The following is a 19,105-nucleotide window of genomic DNA, read 5'->3' as shown; positions in this document are numbered from 1 at the left end:
AGCAGATATCCTTATGAACAGAAGGTTGTAATGCACAGCCTACATGCATTCATGCAGTTAGTCGTTGCTAAATTCTGATTTTATTTTCAGATATTGATGAATGCAGCATCAGCAATGGCAGCTGCGACTACGGGTGTCTTAACACCATGGGGAGCTAYGAGTGTGTCTGCCCACCTGGAAAGAAACTGCACTGGAATAAAAAGGACTGCGTTGGTACGTGTGGGAGYGACTTGGAGGGAAACACGGTGATGCTCATGGAAAAGACTGTGATTTTGCCTAAGAGATGCTCCGTTTTAGCAGTATAGATGCCCAAATTCRTTATATAAACTCGGGAAGCATCTGACGCTGTGGGAGATCATAGACTTGGGATATAACCACAGGTAGATTACAGAACGGGAAATAGTTGGATGTTATTTAACAGTGGTTGTTTTTAGTTTATCTTCTTAATTCCTATTTTATGCATGTGTTCACCTAAATCTAAGTCTCCTCAGATTATTTTGTGTGTCCTTGTTTTGCCCTCTCCTGCACTAAAATCCTCTTCTATATTGAAAGAATTGTTACAAAATAAAACTACCCTTTTGGCCTCTTACTGAGATCCACCTTCTGTGACCYCAGATATAACTCTCTAAGAAATGGTTCTCTCAAAGAATCACTTGGTATATTCGAACTGTATTGAGCAGAGCACAGGTGAGATGTGGCATTCAAGTTCAATACCTACATTTGCAGCACTATAGTTTAGTTTTCTGAGGCCACCAGAAATTATAATTATAAGGTGCTGGTGCTAGCTTTCTCAGAGGTATTCGTKGCAGTGGGAGCAAACTCTTAGAGTCTAAAATGCTGCTGCTTACTGCTAGTGCCACTGTATTCTATGGAAAATCTGAATACCTGTTCCTTGGCTCTTGTGTATGCTTTAGGTAAATGATATCATGTTTTCTAGACCTGTCCTGGGCATACATACAGCCATTCAAAGTATTTGCTATTTGTATTAATTCAGTTTTCCTATTTTTAATGGGAATGCGCACCTTCAGTCTTTCAGAATCACATTTAATATATTTTATTAAACCGTGAACAACTGCTGATACATTTAGGGGCTGATACTTAAGGAGCAAGAAATGGAAAACTCTTTTTATTTAGTTACCCACTACATCTCCCTTCCGATGTTCCAGATAGACCCCTGGAAAGGGGGCTGTAAACTAGCACCAGGGACCCTCATCTTCTGAGGCCTGGTACAAACCTAGCCCGCAGGGGGGCCGTGCTGTTCCCCCTCTCAATCCACTAAGAATGCTGCTCCCATGACTTGAGACTCTATTGAAATATTTTCCTAGTCATAAATTTCCCTTCATTATTTGTAATACCCGGTTGGAAGATGGAAAACCAAACACCCTCCTCTATTGATAGACACAGTTTCATCTGATGAATTTAATGAGGCTTAGAAGGAGCGTGATCTCCCTGCTGATCACCTGCCTTTATTACCAAAGTTGGTTAGAGGAGACTGTGTTCTCTGCTGTTATAAAAGCACAGTGAAGAGGAGGAAGAGGATGCCTGATGATGCTGAATGCCTTGTGGTTTGCATGGTTTGCCCTGTGCTGAATGCCCTGAAAGAATTTCAGTAACATCCTCTCTTGCTGAGCTGCTCCCACCAGCATGTCCTACCACCCTTGCCTGCCTTACCAGGGTTCCTGCTCACAGGGCAGGACCTCGAGCATGGAGCTGAGATTAAAAACTTGGTGAGAGTTGGAATGAGAAGGTAAAAATACTGTTTTACCAACCATTTGAATTAAGGCATCTTTATGAGGGTGTATTTGGACTTTGTGAGGATGTGTTTGGACTTGTGTGGGCGTTGTTGTAGGGAGGCCTGTCACTAGGCATGGGCAGCATTTGATTTCTCTCTCTCTCTTTTTTTTTTTTTTTTCCCCTTTTTTTCTTCCTCAGAGATGGTGAAATGTCTCCCGAATGCCAAACCAGCTGCGAAGGCTCAGCTTGTGTGTAGCAAGACAGGAGGCCTAGAAAGCTGCTTCCTCTCATGCCCGTCCAATACGCTTTTTATTCCAGGTTGGTACGAATAATACTTGTCCTCCTAAGTCCTCCTATACGCAATGATGTGACTTGATGATTTGATACTCGCTGTGTCGAATACCTGCTTGCTCACGCTGCCTCCTGCCCTGCTCAGATTCGGAGAACAGCTACACGCTGAGCTGCGGCGTCCCCGGCCCGCTGGGCAGAGCGGCGCCGAGGCGCAACGCCACGCTGCCCAGCTGCGCAGGTACGTGCCCGCCCGCGCGCCCTCCAAGTTGGGGGGCAGGCAGCACCCGCCTTTCCTCCACGTAGCTCTGCAGGAGCCCTTAAAAAAGGGCTTAAAGCCGTGAGATGCAGCGGGGTTGGGCGTAAAGGTGAGGGCCAAGGCCTGCAAGCCGAAGGTCCTTAGCTAGCGTAGATTGCGTAGCCATGAAGGTAACGGTTCCCTCGGAGAGTTTTTGAGTGCCAGCAGCACAACTGCTCTGAACTGATCCTAATCCTGGCTTGCTTTAATGAGAGCACAGCTGTGGCCGAGCACGGGAAGTCGAGAATTGCTACAAGTGAACTTTGTTCCTAATGAGGCAATTTCAGCAAATTCCACAAAGGGCTGCAAGGACTGCGGGTGGAGAAGGGTATGTGCAGCCCACTAGCAAATCCATTGGTCCTCTGGGGTTTGAGTGCAAGCGCTTACAGAGAAAACAGACTTGGGCAGATGGATCCTACTGCACAAAACATGCACCTCGTGGACTATCTCTTTTGTTCATGTTGCATAAAGGCTTCTGAGCTTAAAAGTAAGTGTGTGGCTTCATTTGGCCTGCCTTACAAATGGTAACTCTTGGCTTGACGTCAGCAGATTTGTTAGCGCCTCCCATCAAGCAGAAAGCGCGCTTTAAGATTAAAGATGCCAAGTGCCATTTGCGGCCTCGCAGCAAAGAAAAAGTGAAGGACTCTGGAAAGCAAGCCGTGTCAGGTATGTGGCTTCCTCCAGCTCGTGAACAGCATTCTCGTGGGCAGCTTCTGTTTGCTTGGGCTCACCATTTGTTTTCACCCTGCAGATAGAAAAGAAATAGGTAGTGGTTTTTGGGTTTGGATCTGAACTTAAGCTCAGACCAAGTTTCTCATGGAAGCCAAACAGTGGCTTGGGTAGGGATCTGATGGTGCTAAAATGTCACCAGCTGCTTTGCAAAAATCTTTGTCTGAAAATAAGTGAATTTAGAATTAAGCTGATCCTTTTTTTCCGGCACTGATACTGGTAAAATATTTTGGGGAAAACAAAACAAAAAGCTATTGACCAAAGGAAAGCTAGCTGAAAAAAGTCAGTTTGGTTTAGTTTTTCCATATTAGGCTTATAAAAGAAAACTTATACTAGCAAGACCTATTATTATTTCTGTTATTTGCTTTACGCTGGATTAGTATCCCATTGCAGCACCAAAGAGAGCCCCTATGCAGGAAAGTTAAAATCAAAATCTGATGTTACATGGCCTTAGATCTTTCATAACATGGGAATGAATAACTGCAATGTTAGGAAAAATGCTTTGGACATAATTAACAAGACCTCAAAACTTTGTCAGACAGGATCAAAGAAATAAAATGTTTTTCAAACTTGATATGAATAGGTGTGGAATTTTATTATTATAACTTTTGAACATCACTTTTATAGTGAAAAAGGAGAGCCCGTAAAAGTGATAAATATTTAACAAATATTCATGACTTATTTCTTGTCCTCCAGCCCCTTGATATCGTAGCAGATGTGTGTATGTGGCTGCTGTGCATTTCCASAGCTTATTTGGAGTTCATTTAAATTTAATCTTAACTCTGAATACTCTGGATTTTAATATAGGGTATTGGTTTAATTGCAATTGCCTATAAAGTTGCTTATAGCAACTTCGGGGGATAGAGCGAACTCCTRTATTCTCTATTGTGAATCTGTCTTACTACAGCCTTTTTTAGTGAGCAGGGGCTATATATGAGCTGTGAAGAGAGGAGAGTAAACAAGCTGGCATATTAAATGCCATATAAATATATGCCATATAAAATGCTAAATATTTGAAGATTTGTTATTTAAATTCAGGCTCATATTTTATTTTCACCCCGCAGTACAAATATTTATCTTCTGATTTTCCAAGTATTGGCTTAAACAGTCTCTGTTGTCAAGCTACTTACCTTCTCCTTATGTAATGCTTTCTTTTAATAAGATGTAATTATTGGAATCATTTTGAAAGTCACAGAAGTTCTTTTTTTGTTAGATAAGTTCACTGTGGGAATGTACTGAACACGGTTGCATTTCCTTTGTCCATTGCTAGCTTTGCTTTTTCTCTAGCTCCTCTGAAATTCTGGGTTTAGAGGTAAGATTAGATCGTGCAACCACAAGCTCAGAATGAAATCCTTCTGGTGGCTTTGCTGTTATAGATTTCCCCTCCCAACCTGTGACATCCATCAGGTGTTATAAATGAGATGGTCGTCTTCTAGATGCCCTCCTATAGAGAGGGAGGATACTTAGGCAAGTGTGTCCTGACATGTTTTATCCTTTGTCTTCAGCAGCTTCACATACTTGGAGACTGCACTCTTTTCTCCTGGCRTGTATTTTCCTTTACAGCCTTCTAATATATTTTCATAAAGTCCAAAACTCCAAGGTTGTTGTCTTTTTTTTTTAACTTGGATATCAGTGACTGATGAAAGACAGCAAACATCAACCAGTAGTTTCAGTTCATCTGGGAACAGGACTGCTGTGCTTTTGTCCCAGGCCTGTCACTCATCAGCTTGTGAAAACGTGCTTGATTTTACCCTCAGACAGGGAAATGCATGCAAAGTACTGCTTTGCACCAAGGCCCCAGCACATGGTATTATGCCTCCCCCTTTCCCTAGCGAAACGAGCAAACCYGAAATTGCAGGTGTCTAACGTTGCATGTGAAATGTTATGAAACCTGTCACTGCCTTCATGATAACTCAGCTGTTGCTCATTAGCCTGACACTTGCTACTTGCCTACTTGACTTCTTTTCTGTGTTGCTTCTTTTACGCAAAGGAGGCGCGTTCCCTTGCACAGACAACTGCCACGTGACCTTCGTGAATCTCAAGTGTGATTCCTCCAAGAAAAAACGCCGAGGCCGCAAGTCACCATCTAAAGAAGTGTCCCACATCACTGCGGAGTTCGAAGTGGAGATGAAGTCAGAAGAAATCTCAGGTTTGTGAATGATCACTCTTGGCCTCTGCAGAAAAATCATAATTTGGGTCCTCAGTGTGCTAGGTTCTCCCACGTGCTATTTCATCAAGCTGCTATGCAGACCTTTTGGCACAGTCATCATTCAGCAGCCTTTCCACACTCAACGTTTCCAAGTCTTAATTGAAAGGAGTCAGGTGTGAAATTCAGTCAAATGAACAAAGATTGGATATGCAGCAAAATTTCCTCAAGGCCTGGAATTAAGGCTAGTAGCTTAAGTTAGCCTGATTTCTTCAAACAACAGAAGCATTGATCGATGCACAGAGAACGTAAGGTAGAAGTTTTCTAACACTAGCCATGAATTTAGGTTGATACAACTTCAGTCTGAAAATAAAACACTTTTATTACGTATTTGTTACACTCACATTTTGGTAACAAACTACAGAAAGAAAAAGATTTGCTTTAAGTTATTCATAGGATGGAATAGTATGCTATAAAATCCAGCCAAAGAAGAGGTGGGCTCAATCCTGGAAACACAGGCCACCCTCAAAGGCAGATTCCTTAGTCCAGGAGGCATCAGCAAGCCAAGTGCTTCAAACAGCATGTGTGCCAGAAAACACCTTTCTTTCAGCCTTGAATGTGTATCTGTGGCATAAAATGTGTAAAATGGAGTTGGGACAGCAACTTTGCCCAGTGCCAATCTGATTTTGCTGGCTATGTTGAAGTGCTGTCAGTGTAACTGCTCTTTTTAATACTAGAGAGAAGTTCTCAGTGGATGCTGATACTTTAGAGGTGGAGAAGTTTAGTTTGATGTACCTCTGTGTACTGGTTTATTCCCTGGAAGGCCCCAGGGCTGAGTTTGCTGCTCTAGAACTYATATGGAGAAGGAGGTGAAGCAAAGGGAGGTGTGATAGTGCAGTCTGAGAAACAGTGCAATATGGGCACTAAAATAAGGATTTTCTTTAATGCTAAGTACCTTTGCTTAAACACGAATCTCAATTGCTTCTAGTTTTCTTATCATTTCCCATCTAGACACCTGTAACATTGACTGTGTTCGGAAAAGGATGGAGCAGAAGCTGCAAACTGCAATCAAAACATTGAGGAAATCTATTAATAAACAGCAATTTTACATTCAGTTTTCTGGGACAGAATATGAAGTGGCTCAGAAGCCAGCTAAAGCTACTGAAGGGCACGAAGCTTGCAGTACAGGGCAAGTGCTGCAGGAGGGAAAATGCGGTGAGTGCCCACGGCCCCTTTCAGCCCTCCCAAACCCCCAAACCAGCACTCTCTTCTCCCCAAATTACCTAGACCCTAGTGAGTGGGGCAGGAAATCTGATATTTAGTTTCATTATCACCCCTCTTTCGCTCTCCTCACCACCAAATGATCTATGGCAGTGTCTATATGGATCTATTTAGGGATGTATCATAACGTAACACCCAAGAGGTCCAATTTTAAAAAGGCTAAAAAGTTGTGATTGAGAGATGTCTGTTTTAACTTCATGTGAATTACCTATTTCTTCTGAGCTGCATCCTCGGTTACCAGGCCCTAATGGCTTTCTGAGGAGAAGGTGCTAACATAAAGCCATTAATGTCAGTGCTCAGTTAAACCTTGCTAATTGCATGAAGTCACTTTTTGAAAATCAGCCCGTCTGTTTCCAGCTTCTTTCAGACACCAAACCAAGACCACAAGCAAAAAGAAATAGTTACTTGATGCAAATCTGATAGATGCCTTTAATGAGTTGGTTCAGATGTTGTTTTCAGCATACAGCAACAGTGCTTTAGAAGCTAAATTGGAACACTGTTATCGATGTCTACAAATCTATGTACTTTGACTAGCTATATCCGGTGAAGAAAAATATTTAGTGCAATCATGTTCCCTGCTGTAGCAAGAAAAGCAGGTGGATTCRTATCTCTACTTAAAATGCCTTCCAGTTAAGGCATACAAGTGTAAAGGAAATACACACTCCTACCTGGGATATGTTGCCCTCAGAGAAACTTCTAAAACAGGCCTCAGGAGGCAGACTTACCGTCTTCTACTGTAAAATCATCATGTAAATGCAACTACTATAAACTAAAACTTCCCATCACTTCCCATACGTTATGCACCACTGTCTTAATCTACGGTGTTTCATTTTAAGACTGCATCAGCTTTATTAACAACGTATGTCTGATGAATTCTTCAGGATAGTTGAATGCCATTTAGTGGTTTAAATAGGGATCTTTCCCTGATGTAAATTGACCTGGAGCATACGCAGAAGGCTCTATTTACATCAGACAAGGATCCTAGCCAGTGTATGCCAAGTGTCACTATCATACCAAAGCCAAAGAGATCTCACTTACCAAAATGTCTGATGTAAAGGCAAACTGTGTGACCTTGCTGAAAATCCTCACAGAAATTCCTCTTTTCCTCTTCTCAGTGACCTGCAGCACGGGCACCTTTTATAGCGGAGAGCATAATCAGTGCGTTCCTTGCTCGCCAGGGACATACCAAGACACAGAAGGCCAACTTACCTGTGAGCCCTGCCCGAGTGACGATGGGCAGGGAGTAGCGGGCGCCCGCAACGTCTCAGAGTGCGGAGGCAAGTAGAGCTTTGTTGTCAAAGCAGTAGGTGTTGCCTCAGGGCACGTGAGGCTTGGAGGCTGCAGGAGGAGGGCACCTGCCACACTTCTGTCTTGTAAAGCTACCAGAGGAAAACCAGGTGCCCTTACAAGCAGTGCACGTGCTTTGGCTTGTGCCATCTGCTGACATGCTGGCATTGCTCCCCCAAAGATGGGACCTGCTGCAGCAGTGCAAGCCAGGAAAAGCCCTTTGCTTTGAGGCAGGTAAGGAGGCTGGTCATACCTCAGCCTGTGAGGGCTCATCACGCGCACCGTGAGCCACAGGGTAGATGAACTGGGCCTGCTGTTGGTAAGTCTAATGAGCCCCCTGGTTAAGTGTTTTGCATGGGCTGCAGGTGACCTGAGGCAATCAGCAGCAATCATGATTTCGAGAATATTGTGCTGCAGGGAATGTTGTACCTACACTCAGAGCTAAGGACTASAAAATTTTATGCTGCTCAGCTTCCCTGTAGCTTTTGGCAGGTGACTTAATATCTCTGACTCCACTGTAYGTAAAGTAAATAATGGTGACAACAGTCCCAGGTTTCGGGAGACAGATATGAAGTTTGGTTTGTTTTTCCACTCTTAACTTAATCAAGATAAGGTTTCTAGGCACAACTATTAATTATTTTCTCTACGCTTCATTTAATTTCATTACAGATGAGGAAAACCAAGTTTTTTAGCCAGATGCATTATTTGACTTTGAAGCAAAACTGTCCTATCTGCTATATTGGATTTTGAAGTTCTAAGTTTAAAACTCATTCATTAATTGCATTAATGTTTGCTTCTGGTTATCTAGAGCRAATGCACAGCAACACTTGAGATGCTTCCATTTCTTTCCCTATCCACCAAATAAAAAATAATTTTAGTATCTCCAGTTTAAGCATATGGTAGATTTGGCTCGTTTACCGGGTGAAGGGATTGTCCCTGGAAAATTCTTGAAATGCCTGTGCATCTTCAATTATAGTGGCTTTTACTTTACCAAAATAGCACAAGAATAGATTATTAGCAACTTAAAGTCTAAATGTAGAAGGACTTAAATGCACATTATATTGACCAAAACATAAAACAAGGAGAAAAAAAGACCATTTTGTTTTACAATTGGCAAAGCTTCAACATAATTTCTTTGTTCTCCACATGAATAAAAAGCAACCTTTCTGATTCTTTTTCAGAGTGAATTTCTCTCAGAATAGACTGTTGTGCTCTGACAAGACATTTTTTTCTGATTAACTCTTTCCCTTTCTTTCTCTGAATTTGGCTTCATAAACCTCACCATCAAAGATTTTTGTSAAGATCAGTATGTCTCCATAAAATGTGTGATGAAACAGCGTAATTTGATTAATTTTTTTAAAGATGTACTCACCACCTGTAATCAGTAGTATTTTTGCATCACAGCTTCTGGAACAGTAACACTTGTGTTATAACAAACAGGCATGAGATCCTCTGCCCCACAGCTGAGGTGTATATAAGTATGTCCAAAATTTTATCTAACTGTTGCGTAGAGCTCAGCCTATGTTGTAGTTGCAAATAAATAAGGTGCTGTAATACTTAAGTTACATGCAATCATTATAGAAATGAGCACAAAGTACAATTAGGAGAAGGCTCAGTTGGGGCATTTCTCCAGGAAATCCCCTCAGCCCTATTTTGTTGGCAGTTTCAGTATAAAAAGGCAGGAATGAAGTAACCAGCCCATTTCCTTCTACTTCACATGGGGACTGGGACACACCAGTGCTGAAAGTGGCAGGTACTGAGCACTCTTAAAACTCCTTCTTTAAAAAAGGAGATCTGTGGGGGATTCACAAATGCTAAATTGTCACACTAAAAATCCATATTCAAGCTGGATTTTCATTAAGTATCTGAATTTTGCTCTTGCTTGGAAGCCCTGGTTCATTCTGAGAGCCAAGTACCCAAGGTGCTGGAAGCCCTCCATATTTCCATCAAAGTTATTAACCAGCTGCAACTAGAGCTCTCAGATTTCTCAGATTTTTGAGCCAGTTGTCTACACCTGCTACTTTCCCCTTTAGGAAGCTAAATTATGAAATACTGGGACTAGGCAACCTCAGGGAACAGCTAAAATGCATCTCAAAGCAGTGGTCTCCTGTGTTGGGATGGTGTGAAGATCCACACTAATGCCACAGATCCTGAAAAACTCGACATCCTGATTCCCAGGGTGGCAGTCAAGGAGTGAAGTCATCAAACTAAGTATAAACAAGGCAGCCAAATTGCCTGTTGGAAATTGCCTGGAGAGCATATTTTGAAACAGCCTTGTATCTGTCAGTAGACTCATTCATAAAGTGCTTTGCTTCTCACAAACCTCCACTTTCTGCCAGAAGAGCTTCTGACAAACACTGCTTTTCACAGCCTCCTGGAAAACTGACAGTGTCAGCTCTTTTCACAAACTGGACGCTGGACTTGTCCAATCCAATCTGGTAAATCCCATGATCTGCTGTTTCCATAGCTATGCAATAGAGATCAAAAAAACCCACAACAACTTCACAGATATGGTGTAAAGATTGATTATTTCTTAAAAAGCACTTTGAGATTTTCAGATGAAAGACTTAGTAAGAACACTAAGTATTATAACACTGTAATAATGGAATCCTTACTGGAGAAAAAAAAAAAGATAGTAAAGAAACTAGTTAAGAAACTAGTTCTACTTTCTTACCGGAATTGCTTTTAGAAAGCAGTTACAGGAATAAAAAACATAGGTAAGATTAGAATTTCATTAGAAGCTGTCCTGGTGTTATTTTTTAAGTTATAGGAAGCCTTGCTGATTATTAGTCGCTTTTATACTTTGTCCCCAAAGGCAGGCTTACTAATATAAAGGATCATTTTGCTTCTAGGGCAGTGTTCACCTGGACACTATTCTTCCGATGGTTTCAAGCCTTGCAGAGTCTGTCCTCTTGGTACCTATCAACCAGAACCAGGAAGGACCCTCTGCTTTCCGTGTGGCGGTGGGCTCGTGACCAAGTACGAAGGTGCTGTGTCATTCCAGGACTGTGAAACCAAAGGTGAATTTCTCCAAATCTTTCCATGATTGGTAGGCTGTGTTCCTCCTTCGTTTTGCCTCCTGCTTGCCGTTTTGTTTGTAAGCTTCAGCACCAAGGGACTTAGAAGTTCTCCAGCACAAACAGAGCCACTGCATGTAGAAACACTCTGTGGTTAAACTAAATGCTCAGGAAATCTGTAAACTAGGAATGATCTGAGATTGCGGGGACTGAGCAGTCTTTATGGTATTCTCTGGAATTAGCCACAGGCACATACAGTGCCAGCGCTGCAACTGGGAAGTAAATCAGCCTCAGTGTATGACAAGAAATAAGATCAACTTGCATAAGGGGATGCTTTAGCCCTTACATGTGGCATATTTTATTTTACAAATTAGAAGCTCCAAATCCTACAGAAATTATATGGGATTAAAGATCTACTCTGCATGGGTTGAGCAGAAGCAGTAAGTGCACGACATACTGTACACCCATAACATCAAAYTGCAAGTTGCAAAATGCTGAAAGCAGCTTGGATTTCCTTCTGGCCCTGTCTAACAGACACTAATGAAAACCTTTCTCCTGCTACCATGAAAGGCATTACTGTTGGTGATGGAGATAGGTATCAGCTTCCATTTGGTAAAAGCTCACTGGAAACCGATGTATTGGAGAGACATGTAGCATGTGTTACTAGTTTCCAAGGTTTCAGCTTTTGTCTTTGGAGCATGACTCCAGTTAGAAGGTTCTTTTTAAGTGGAAAGGCAACGAGTTGATGTCTTTTTCCCTTGCGGTGCTGTGGTAAGTATAGAGCAGGACGAAGCAGGGGACATGCCCAGGGTAGAGGGAAGCAGTTTCCACACTGAAGATTGCTACTTTCTGAAAATAATATACCCCATGCCTTACAGTTCACTGTTCTCCCGGGCACTACTACAACTCCACAACACACAGATGCATCCGGTGCCCCGTGGGAACCTACCAGCCCGAGTTTGGCCAGAACTACTGCATCACCTGCCCTGGGAACACGAGTACAGATTTTGATGGCTCCACGAACGTTACGCACTGCAAAAGTAAGTTGCTTTTATAGTAGCTGTGAGATGAAGCAGATCTCTGGGGGTCCCAGTGGTTCAGGCTGGACTTGTCTGGCGTCTCAGAGTTAGCATGTACTTGCTGCCCTGCAGAATAGGAAAAACTCACTGTGAAGACAACACAAAACCTGGGAAAGCAACACTTGCTGCATGTGATTGTTTTAGAATCAATGTCATCTGCCGCAGTGCCGGCTACAATTTACAACTGCAGAGCTTTCATAAGCTTTCAAGATCCTGCAAGTTTTGTAGTGTTTTATCATTCTACACGTTTTTGTAGAGCTCAGTATCTCCCAGCAGAAYTACTGCCTCTATAATCATTAGGAAACACTGTGAGATATGGGCATGCCTACTGCAACTGTAATCGCCCTTGACAGTGAAATCTTCTTATAAGCTTTTTTTTGGCAGTACTCAGTCTTATGTCTTAAATTACTATTTAAATATCCTCAAGGACTACAGTGCAGTTTTGTTTGATTTGCTGTGAAAAACTGATTCTTTTAGGCAGGCAATTTTTGTTCACCCCTCGTATGCTAATTTTAGAGACTTTCTCTATAATAATTAGGCAATGTCATCTAAATTAAATATTCATGCTCAAGTCTGTCATAACTTTTTAATTCTGATTGTGTGCTATGTATCTTTGAAGTCCTTCATCATTTCTAATGTAATTTGAGCACATTAGACATTTTTAAGGAATTTGCAGGGGKTTGTAACTATCCTATAAATTACAATCATCCTTGCCATTTTGCTGTCTCTGGTACTCTCTCTTTTCAAGCAGATTTCTGATCTTCCATAATCTCTGATTAAGCAAAATATTTAAAATAAGGTTAGCCCTAATTGGGTGAAAAGAACTGGAGAGATCAAGCTTAAGTAGTTTATTGAATCAGGCTTCGGCAGCAAACAAGGTTGGAATTTTTAAAGCTYGAACTGACCTGTCACTTGAGCTTCTTCATTAACTGGCTTAATCTAAAGTAAAGCAAGGGAATCTGTGATCAAAACAGGGTTACCTGTTAGGATCACTGCACTTCTTCAGCTAAAACACAGTTAAAAATACACAACTGACTTTCAACCCCCTAGTGTGATCACTGTGCGAATGCACTGTGTCTCACTCAGCTGGTCAGTCCGTCTGAATGGGGAGTTGAATCGGATTGTCCGCTGGAGATGAAGCTCCTGCCAATCCATGGGAGCAGCCTTGCCAAGGGAGTTTGTCTTTCAAGGTATTTCCAGCTAAACAAAGAGCTGGAGGAGGTGTGCATGTCTGCAGCACTGAGGAGGAATTGCGACTTGCTCTTGACACATCTAGAAAAAACACCTCAAATTAGCTAAGCAGCTGGCACGGATGTTAATTCACCTTCCTCCCTAGACCAGCACTGCGGAGGAGAGCTTGGGGATTATACTGGCTACATTGAATCGCCCAACTATCCTGGAGATTACCCAGCCAATGTTGAATGCATTTGGAATATAAACCCACCCCCAAAGCGGCGAATCCTCATCGTAGTACCCGAGATCTTCCTCCCAATTGAAGATGAATGTGGTGATGTGCTAGTAATGAGAAAAAGTGGTAAGTTGCCAGCACTGAATTATAAATATTTATAGCAAACGGATCCGAGGGATTGTTCATATGGATGGGACAAAGTGAGATCCTCATCCTTGTAAAAGGATTGCTGAATAAACCGGCACAGCACGTTAAAACAGAAACTGTACTAATGGGAATTAACACGGTGAGACTAATTATCCAGGTGTGTTGGATGAAGCACAAAGCAGTTAATGGACTTTTGCCTGGCCCAGTTGTCAGGTGGGATAAATCACTGTCGCTCTGTACAAGTCAATAAAGCCGTGCAAAGCCCTCCTGTCATCGCTGCGGGTTGTGCTCTTACTCCTCCTTTGCTGATGTATCTGTGCTGCAGTTACTGTGCACGGTGTTCACTGACACGGGTGGGTTATCAGCCTGACATGATGCTCTCAAGAGTTCCAAAGTTTTCCCAATTTTATGTGGAGCTTATGTTGTAAGCGTATGTATATGGAGCTTGTTACGCTGCTTAGAAAGTTTCTTCATCTAGTCCTGAGGTTAGGACAGCAACGAGATGCAGCCCTCCTCCAGGCCTAGGCAGGCYGCCAGCTTATGGTGGTCTGTTGCTGGAGCTCCAAGAAGCACTGAAAGACAACTATTTACACTGAGTTTTGTTTAAAACAGTGTATTTTACTTGCTAAAATTTTTTTTACAACTCTTTATCCAATGAGGCTTGTGTTGGCAGCTCTATGTTTCAGATCAGTACAAAGAGAAACCTGCTCATTGCAGATGGAAAAACATTGTATCTGGCCAGATCAGTTTTATGAAGGCAGCGCAGTGGCTGTAGCAGAATAACTCAGTGGTCTTGCTAGCCCTGAATCTGGTTCCAGCAGCAACTAAAGCCAGGCAAAACAGAGAGAAGTTTGGCCTCCACCTCAGTACCAATAACAGCAACACTGGAAAACGAGGAGAGCTTTTCAGAGCTATGGTTTGTCATCATATGCATGTGTGTTTGACGTCGTAAGAATAGCTCTTATAAATCACACAGATCACTGAGTGGTTGAAGTTGGAAGGGACCTCTAGAGATCATCTAGTCCAACCCCCTGCTCCAGCAGGGACACCCAGAGCCTGGGGCACAGGGCRGCATCCAGGCGGGTTTGGAAGACCTCTGGAGAAGGAGACTCCACAGCCTCCCTGGGCAGCCTGTTCATTTGCCATAGTTCATGTAACATCAGCTGCCAATCTTACAGAGGGAAAAAAATAATTGTGGTTCCACAGTTACTGTTCAGTCTGGGTTATTTTGCACTTCAGGGGTGGATTTGTGCACAGTACTGGRTGTGAGTGTTAGAGCACACTGCAGGCAAAGGCCATGACGGTGGTGGTTTRTCCCTTATCCGAATGGCCTCCGCCTGTGCCTGGTGTGGATGGGCTGAGCCTAAGCTGCCCGGGAGCCTGGCTAGAAAGCGAGCAGGGTTGTGAAGTTTACTCAGCCACCCTGAGGATGCTCTTAGCCCTGCTGTGGTACCTTTGCTCTGCCCTCTTGGGTGCATTGAGAAGTAATGATGGTAATTCCTTTAAAAATAGGCTTAGTCTGGAGCTCATTAGGACCTCTCRCTGTAATGGTCATTATAATGCCTCTACCATAGGTGGAGGTAGCGCTCATGGAATAAGCTGGTTGGCTATAGGCATCTTCTGTACTTCCCATGTGTTTSGGTTCTTATGTTTAACCTTGCCTATTAATGTCTAGGATTGATAGTTAAGTTGGCTCCAGAAAGTTGTACTGAATCATGTTCCAATGGAGTTTACATATATCGTAAAATCASGATGATTTCACCAATATTTTCCTCCAGAGGAAAATCAGAATAAGTCTCAGTGCCAAAGATACTACCTTTTAGAACAAAATGTTCAGATATTTAGGTTTGAAGAAAGTTCTAAATTTATTTTTTCTGTGGTATTAAAATATCCACAAATTTAGAAGACTAAAAAGAAAACAAGAAACCTTTTTTCTGTAATTTTTGTTCGCTAAAAATTCAGATGCTATTTTTAATTGTCTAAGAGGTTGCTGAACATAACTAGCAATTCAAAATATCTAAATCATTAAGGAAAATAGAATTAGCATCTTCCCTTTGGCACTAATGTACATTGTTTGTTCTTGGTGTAACTACAACATCATTATAATGGTTTCATACTACAGATTTCCTGATAAATTAATTCCAGTTTAATATAACCTTTATTTTAAAATTCTCCCAAAGAATTTTGAATCCAAATCCCCGTCATTTCGAAAGAGCTTTCTAATATCGATGAAGGCTGGGTCAGCACTGGCAAGTCCAGATTTGAGAGCGTTGTAATTGTTAAGGATCTTCCCCTAATTATCCTGTAATGTCCTGTTAGTCTAACATTTCTGACCTCTATACCAGGAATAATGCAAAAAGTTATCATAGAATACGAGAATCTTTAAGGTTGGAAGGGACCTCTAGAAATCATCCAGTCCGAGCCCCTGCTAGAGCAGGGACATCCAGAGCACRGGGCACAGGGCGGCATCCAGGMGAGTTTGGAAGATCTCCAGAGAAGGAGACTCCACAGCCTCCCTGGGCAGCCTGTGCCAGGGCTCTGGCACCCTCACAGTGCCAGAGCACTTATTTTTATTAAGGTCATTTATTTATTTAATCTTCCAGCCTCTCCTACTTCAATCACTACATATGAAACGTGTCAGACTTATGAGAGACCTATTGCGTTTACCTCGAGATCAAGGAAGCTGTGGATTCAGTTCAAGTCAAATGAAGGAAACAGCGGGAAAGGATTTCAGGTCCCATACGTGACTTACGATGGTAAGAATGGTCTTTTCTTCCCTCCTGCTTACACTTGGTTTTCAGAAAATTGTCATTTAAAATCCCTTTTACACTGATGGCAGGGAGAGAAGAATGAGAAAAAACAAAATCACATAACTCATTTTTAGGGTTTTCRGTGAATCACACTAAAGACAGTTGTCAAGATTTTGAAGGTAATACTCAGTTTTATATTTATTGCTTTTCCTAATCCTTCAAGGACAGACAGCAATATGCACAGAACCCTTTAAATTTAATCCTTTTCCTACTGAATTCAAGGAGACTCCTTTTTTTATCATTACTTATCACACACATAATGAGCATACTATTAGTTGTTTTACTTTTGAGGAAGTTCTTTCATCAGGCCTTACTGGTAACCAGTGAAATCATGAACAGCAAAAATTTAATAAAATAACATGTCCAACAGGAAAAAAAATATACAAAATAAAATATCATTTTTCAAAGTTTTTTTAATAAACGTTACAAAATGTTCTAAGATAGACTTGACTGTAATACAAAAATAAGCACTAAACTGTATATTTTGAGCTTGACTATTTTAAAGAAAATAAGACATCTGTGCCACCTTGGGCAGCTGTTCTCTTGTTAGTCCAATTCCACAGCAGTGAATGATTAAAAAAACTGATTTTAATCTGGCGACTAGTGTTGATTTAAGAATCAAATGGAGAGCTATCTGTCAGAGCAGAAAACAAGAGTCTGTTCCTGACTGTGCCTCTGATTCTGTGTATAACTTTTGACAGTTATTTCATATCCTTGCTCCCGTGTCTTCATTTTTGAAATACAGGTGATAATGCTAAGGAAGAATTTTTGGAGGCTAATTTGGTATTTGCATAAATGACTCGAAACTGCTGTTCTAAAGAAGTACAGGAGTTTAATATTTGACATAATTAGATGAAAGCAGCATGAGAGGGAGAGATAATGAACTGCTCACTGAATGTCTCTGAGGTATCTTGAAGAGGAGGCCCAGCTAATTAGTGCTTGTCTCGCTATACTCTTCCCAAGGGATGTCACAGGAGTCATTCCCCGATCTTTCTTTTTCAGAGGATTATCAACAGCTAATAGAAGACATTGTTCGAGATGGACGGTTATATGCTTCAGAAAATCATCAAGAAATTCTAAAAGTAAGAGAATTCTGCTCTATCTGAGGCTGATATTTGCTGTGTRTTTATTTCCTGGTAGTTCTTATTGCCCTGACTGGCTCACAACAGTGRAGTGTCAAGTGTGATGTCCAAATTACATTATTTTTCTTCTGAGATTTGTGCCTGAGATTTGGAGYAGTATAAAATCAACTGTTCTATAAGCATGGACACAGCTTAAAAAGGGAGTTAATGTAAGGACTTTTGATGTACTCAGCACCTCTGAGCTATCTAGCAGTCAGTATCAGCAGCTTGGCATGTAGGTGGGTGTAGCTTCAGAGGACTGGCTGGGCTCTTCAAGCTGGGCACTTGTAGGTCCCTTGCTGAATCGGAACCTAAATGTCACCATAATTGTACGCTAGGAAATCTTGTCAAACAAGAATGAAGAAACACTATTTGAAGAGCCTTCTTCAGCCTCCATCTGGCACATGTTTAATGAGTMATTGGAGTAGAATTTCCTGGGCATAAAAAGATGCATGTGCCCAAACCACTGTCCTGCCTCAACAAGACATACACGTAACACAGCATCGTAGGCTGCCGGGTGAAGTCATTTTTACCAGGCTCGCTCAATAGGGGCTCAGAGGGGCTCTGAGTCGAGGCTGTCAGGAGGTCCCACAAAGGTGCTCGCGGGGCCCACGTCGCACAGCAGGCGCTGGGGACGCCCACCCGGCACCGCCACTTTGTGACTAACCTGTCCGCTGCCCCCTCCATCGAGTACCTTCCAGCAGCACCAAGGGCCAAAAAAGCAGGAGAGAACAGTAAAACGCTGCGGCAGCATCGCTCGCTGCAGGCAGCGTGGGGTGCAGCTCCTCACGCTGCTTTCCCTGGGATGGCATTTTGGAAAAACGTGTCTATGTTTGCAGTTCAGGAATTGCGAAGGCTGTGCGGGAATAAACGTGCCCGCTGCCGCTCTCTGATGCCTGTGCTGTCTCCCCTAGGACAAGAAGCTGATCAAAGCTCTCTTTGACGTCCTGGCTCACCCACAGAACTACTTCAAGTACACGGCACAAGAGTCCAAAGAGATGTTTCCRAGGTCGTTCATAAAGCTCCTGCGCTCCAAAGTCTCCAGATTTCTACGACCATACAAATAGTCTAGCGGTGTTCAAGTTGCGGTAACTTCGCATTCTTGTCAAATATTGTATTTCCTCCGTAGTAGAAACATTTGCTAAACTGAAGGCTCTTTTTTGCAGTCTTTGTTTTCGATTGTATATTGAAGAAAACCTATAATGTTTTATAACATTGTTGTTAAAAGCCAATGTTCTGAATGGGATTTTTACTACAAGAAAGATAATTGTGGATCATTGAGTGCATCTAGTTAAAGATCCAAAGTTGTGTTCTGCACTAGTGTGTTTTCATTTTCTATCTGAAATTACATTTCAAAGAAAATACTCTTTCTTTCTAGCTTTTTATTTTCCATGAAAAAAAGAAATYTTCAAAGCATAGAAGGAAACTGTTCAAATCCAATTAAACTACCTGCAGATAAGTCCTGTTGTAGAAAGAAATATGTGCTATAAATAATATTTGGTTTTGAATTGCACTTGAACTTTATATTTGAATCTTTAGAAGAAAACAAAACAATCTAAATTTTGTTATTTCTCCTTGGTGGCTGAGTGGAAGTGTTGTCCAAATAGAAACCAATAGGGAAGAGAGGAAAAAGATGTATAATTTTATGAATTGCCCCAATGTTTTATCTGTCCTCTTCTAAACCTCTTCAGAGGTTTGCCACTATCTACTGTTTTCTCCCAACTGTCGTAGCTCTGGGCTTTTGTACACCACTTGGTCCC

General features: G+C 41.9%; 1 protein-coding gene across 1 annotated transcript in view; it reads left to right on the top strand.

The window, feature by feature from the left end:
* The window catches only part of SCUBE1 (signal peptide, CUB domain and EGF like domain containing 1), a 226,792-nt gene extending 208,317 nt beyond the window's left edge, over positions 1–18,475 (top strand). The window contains exons 12-24 of the mRNA XM_026054268.1: positions 91–213; positions 1,933–2,052; positions 2,171–2,263; positions 2,870–2,986; positions 5,040–5,198; positions 6,207–6,410; positions 7,592–7,753; positions 10,616–10,783; positions 11,659–11,820; positions 13,196–13,393; positions 16,018–16,170; positions 17,227–17,306; positions 18,260–18,475. Coding sequence (XP_025910053.1) covers positions 91–213; positions 1,933–2,052; positions 2,171–2,263; positions 2,870–2,986; positions 5,040–5,198; positions 6,207–6,410; positions 7,592–7,753; positions 10,616–10,783; positions 11,659–11,820; positions 13,196–13,393; positions 16,018–16,170; positions 17,227–17,306; positions 18,260–18,412 — 1,892 coding nt within the window. The 3' untranslated portion in view covers positions 18,413–18,475. The remainder of the gene's footprint in view (positions 1–90; positions 214–1,932; positions 2,053–2,170; positions 2,264–2,869; positions 2,987–5,039; positions 5,199–6,206; positions 6,411–7,591; positions 7,754–10,615; positions 10,784–11,658; positions 11,821–13,195; positions 13,394–16,017; positions 16,171–17,226; positions 17,307–18,259) is intronic.
* The last annotated feature ends 630 nt before the right edge of the window (positions 18,476–19,105 follow it).

Source organism: Nothoprocta perdicaria, unplaced genomic scaffold, assembly GCF_003342845.1.
Source record: "Nothoprocta perdicaria isolate Ctin4 unplaced genomic scaffold, notPer1 scaffold_120, whole genome shotgun sequence".
In the NCBI taxonomy this organism is placed as follows: Eukaryota; Metazoa; Chordata; class Aves; order Tinamiformes; family Tinamidae; genus Nothoprocta; species Nothoprocta perdicaria.
The sequence above is the reverse complement of the archived record's forward strand: the minus strand, read 5'-3'. Positions and strand labels throughout refer to the sequence as shown.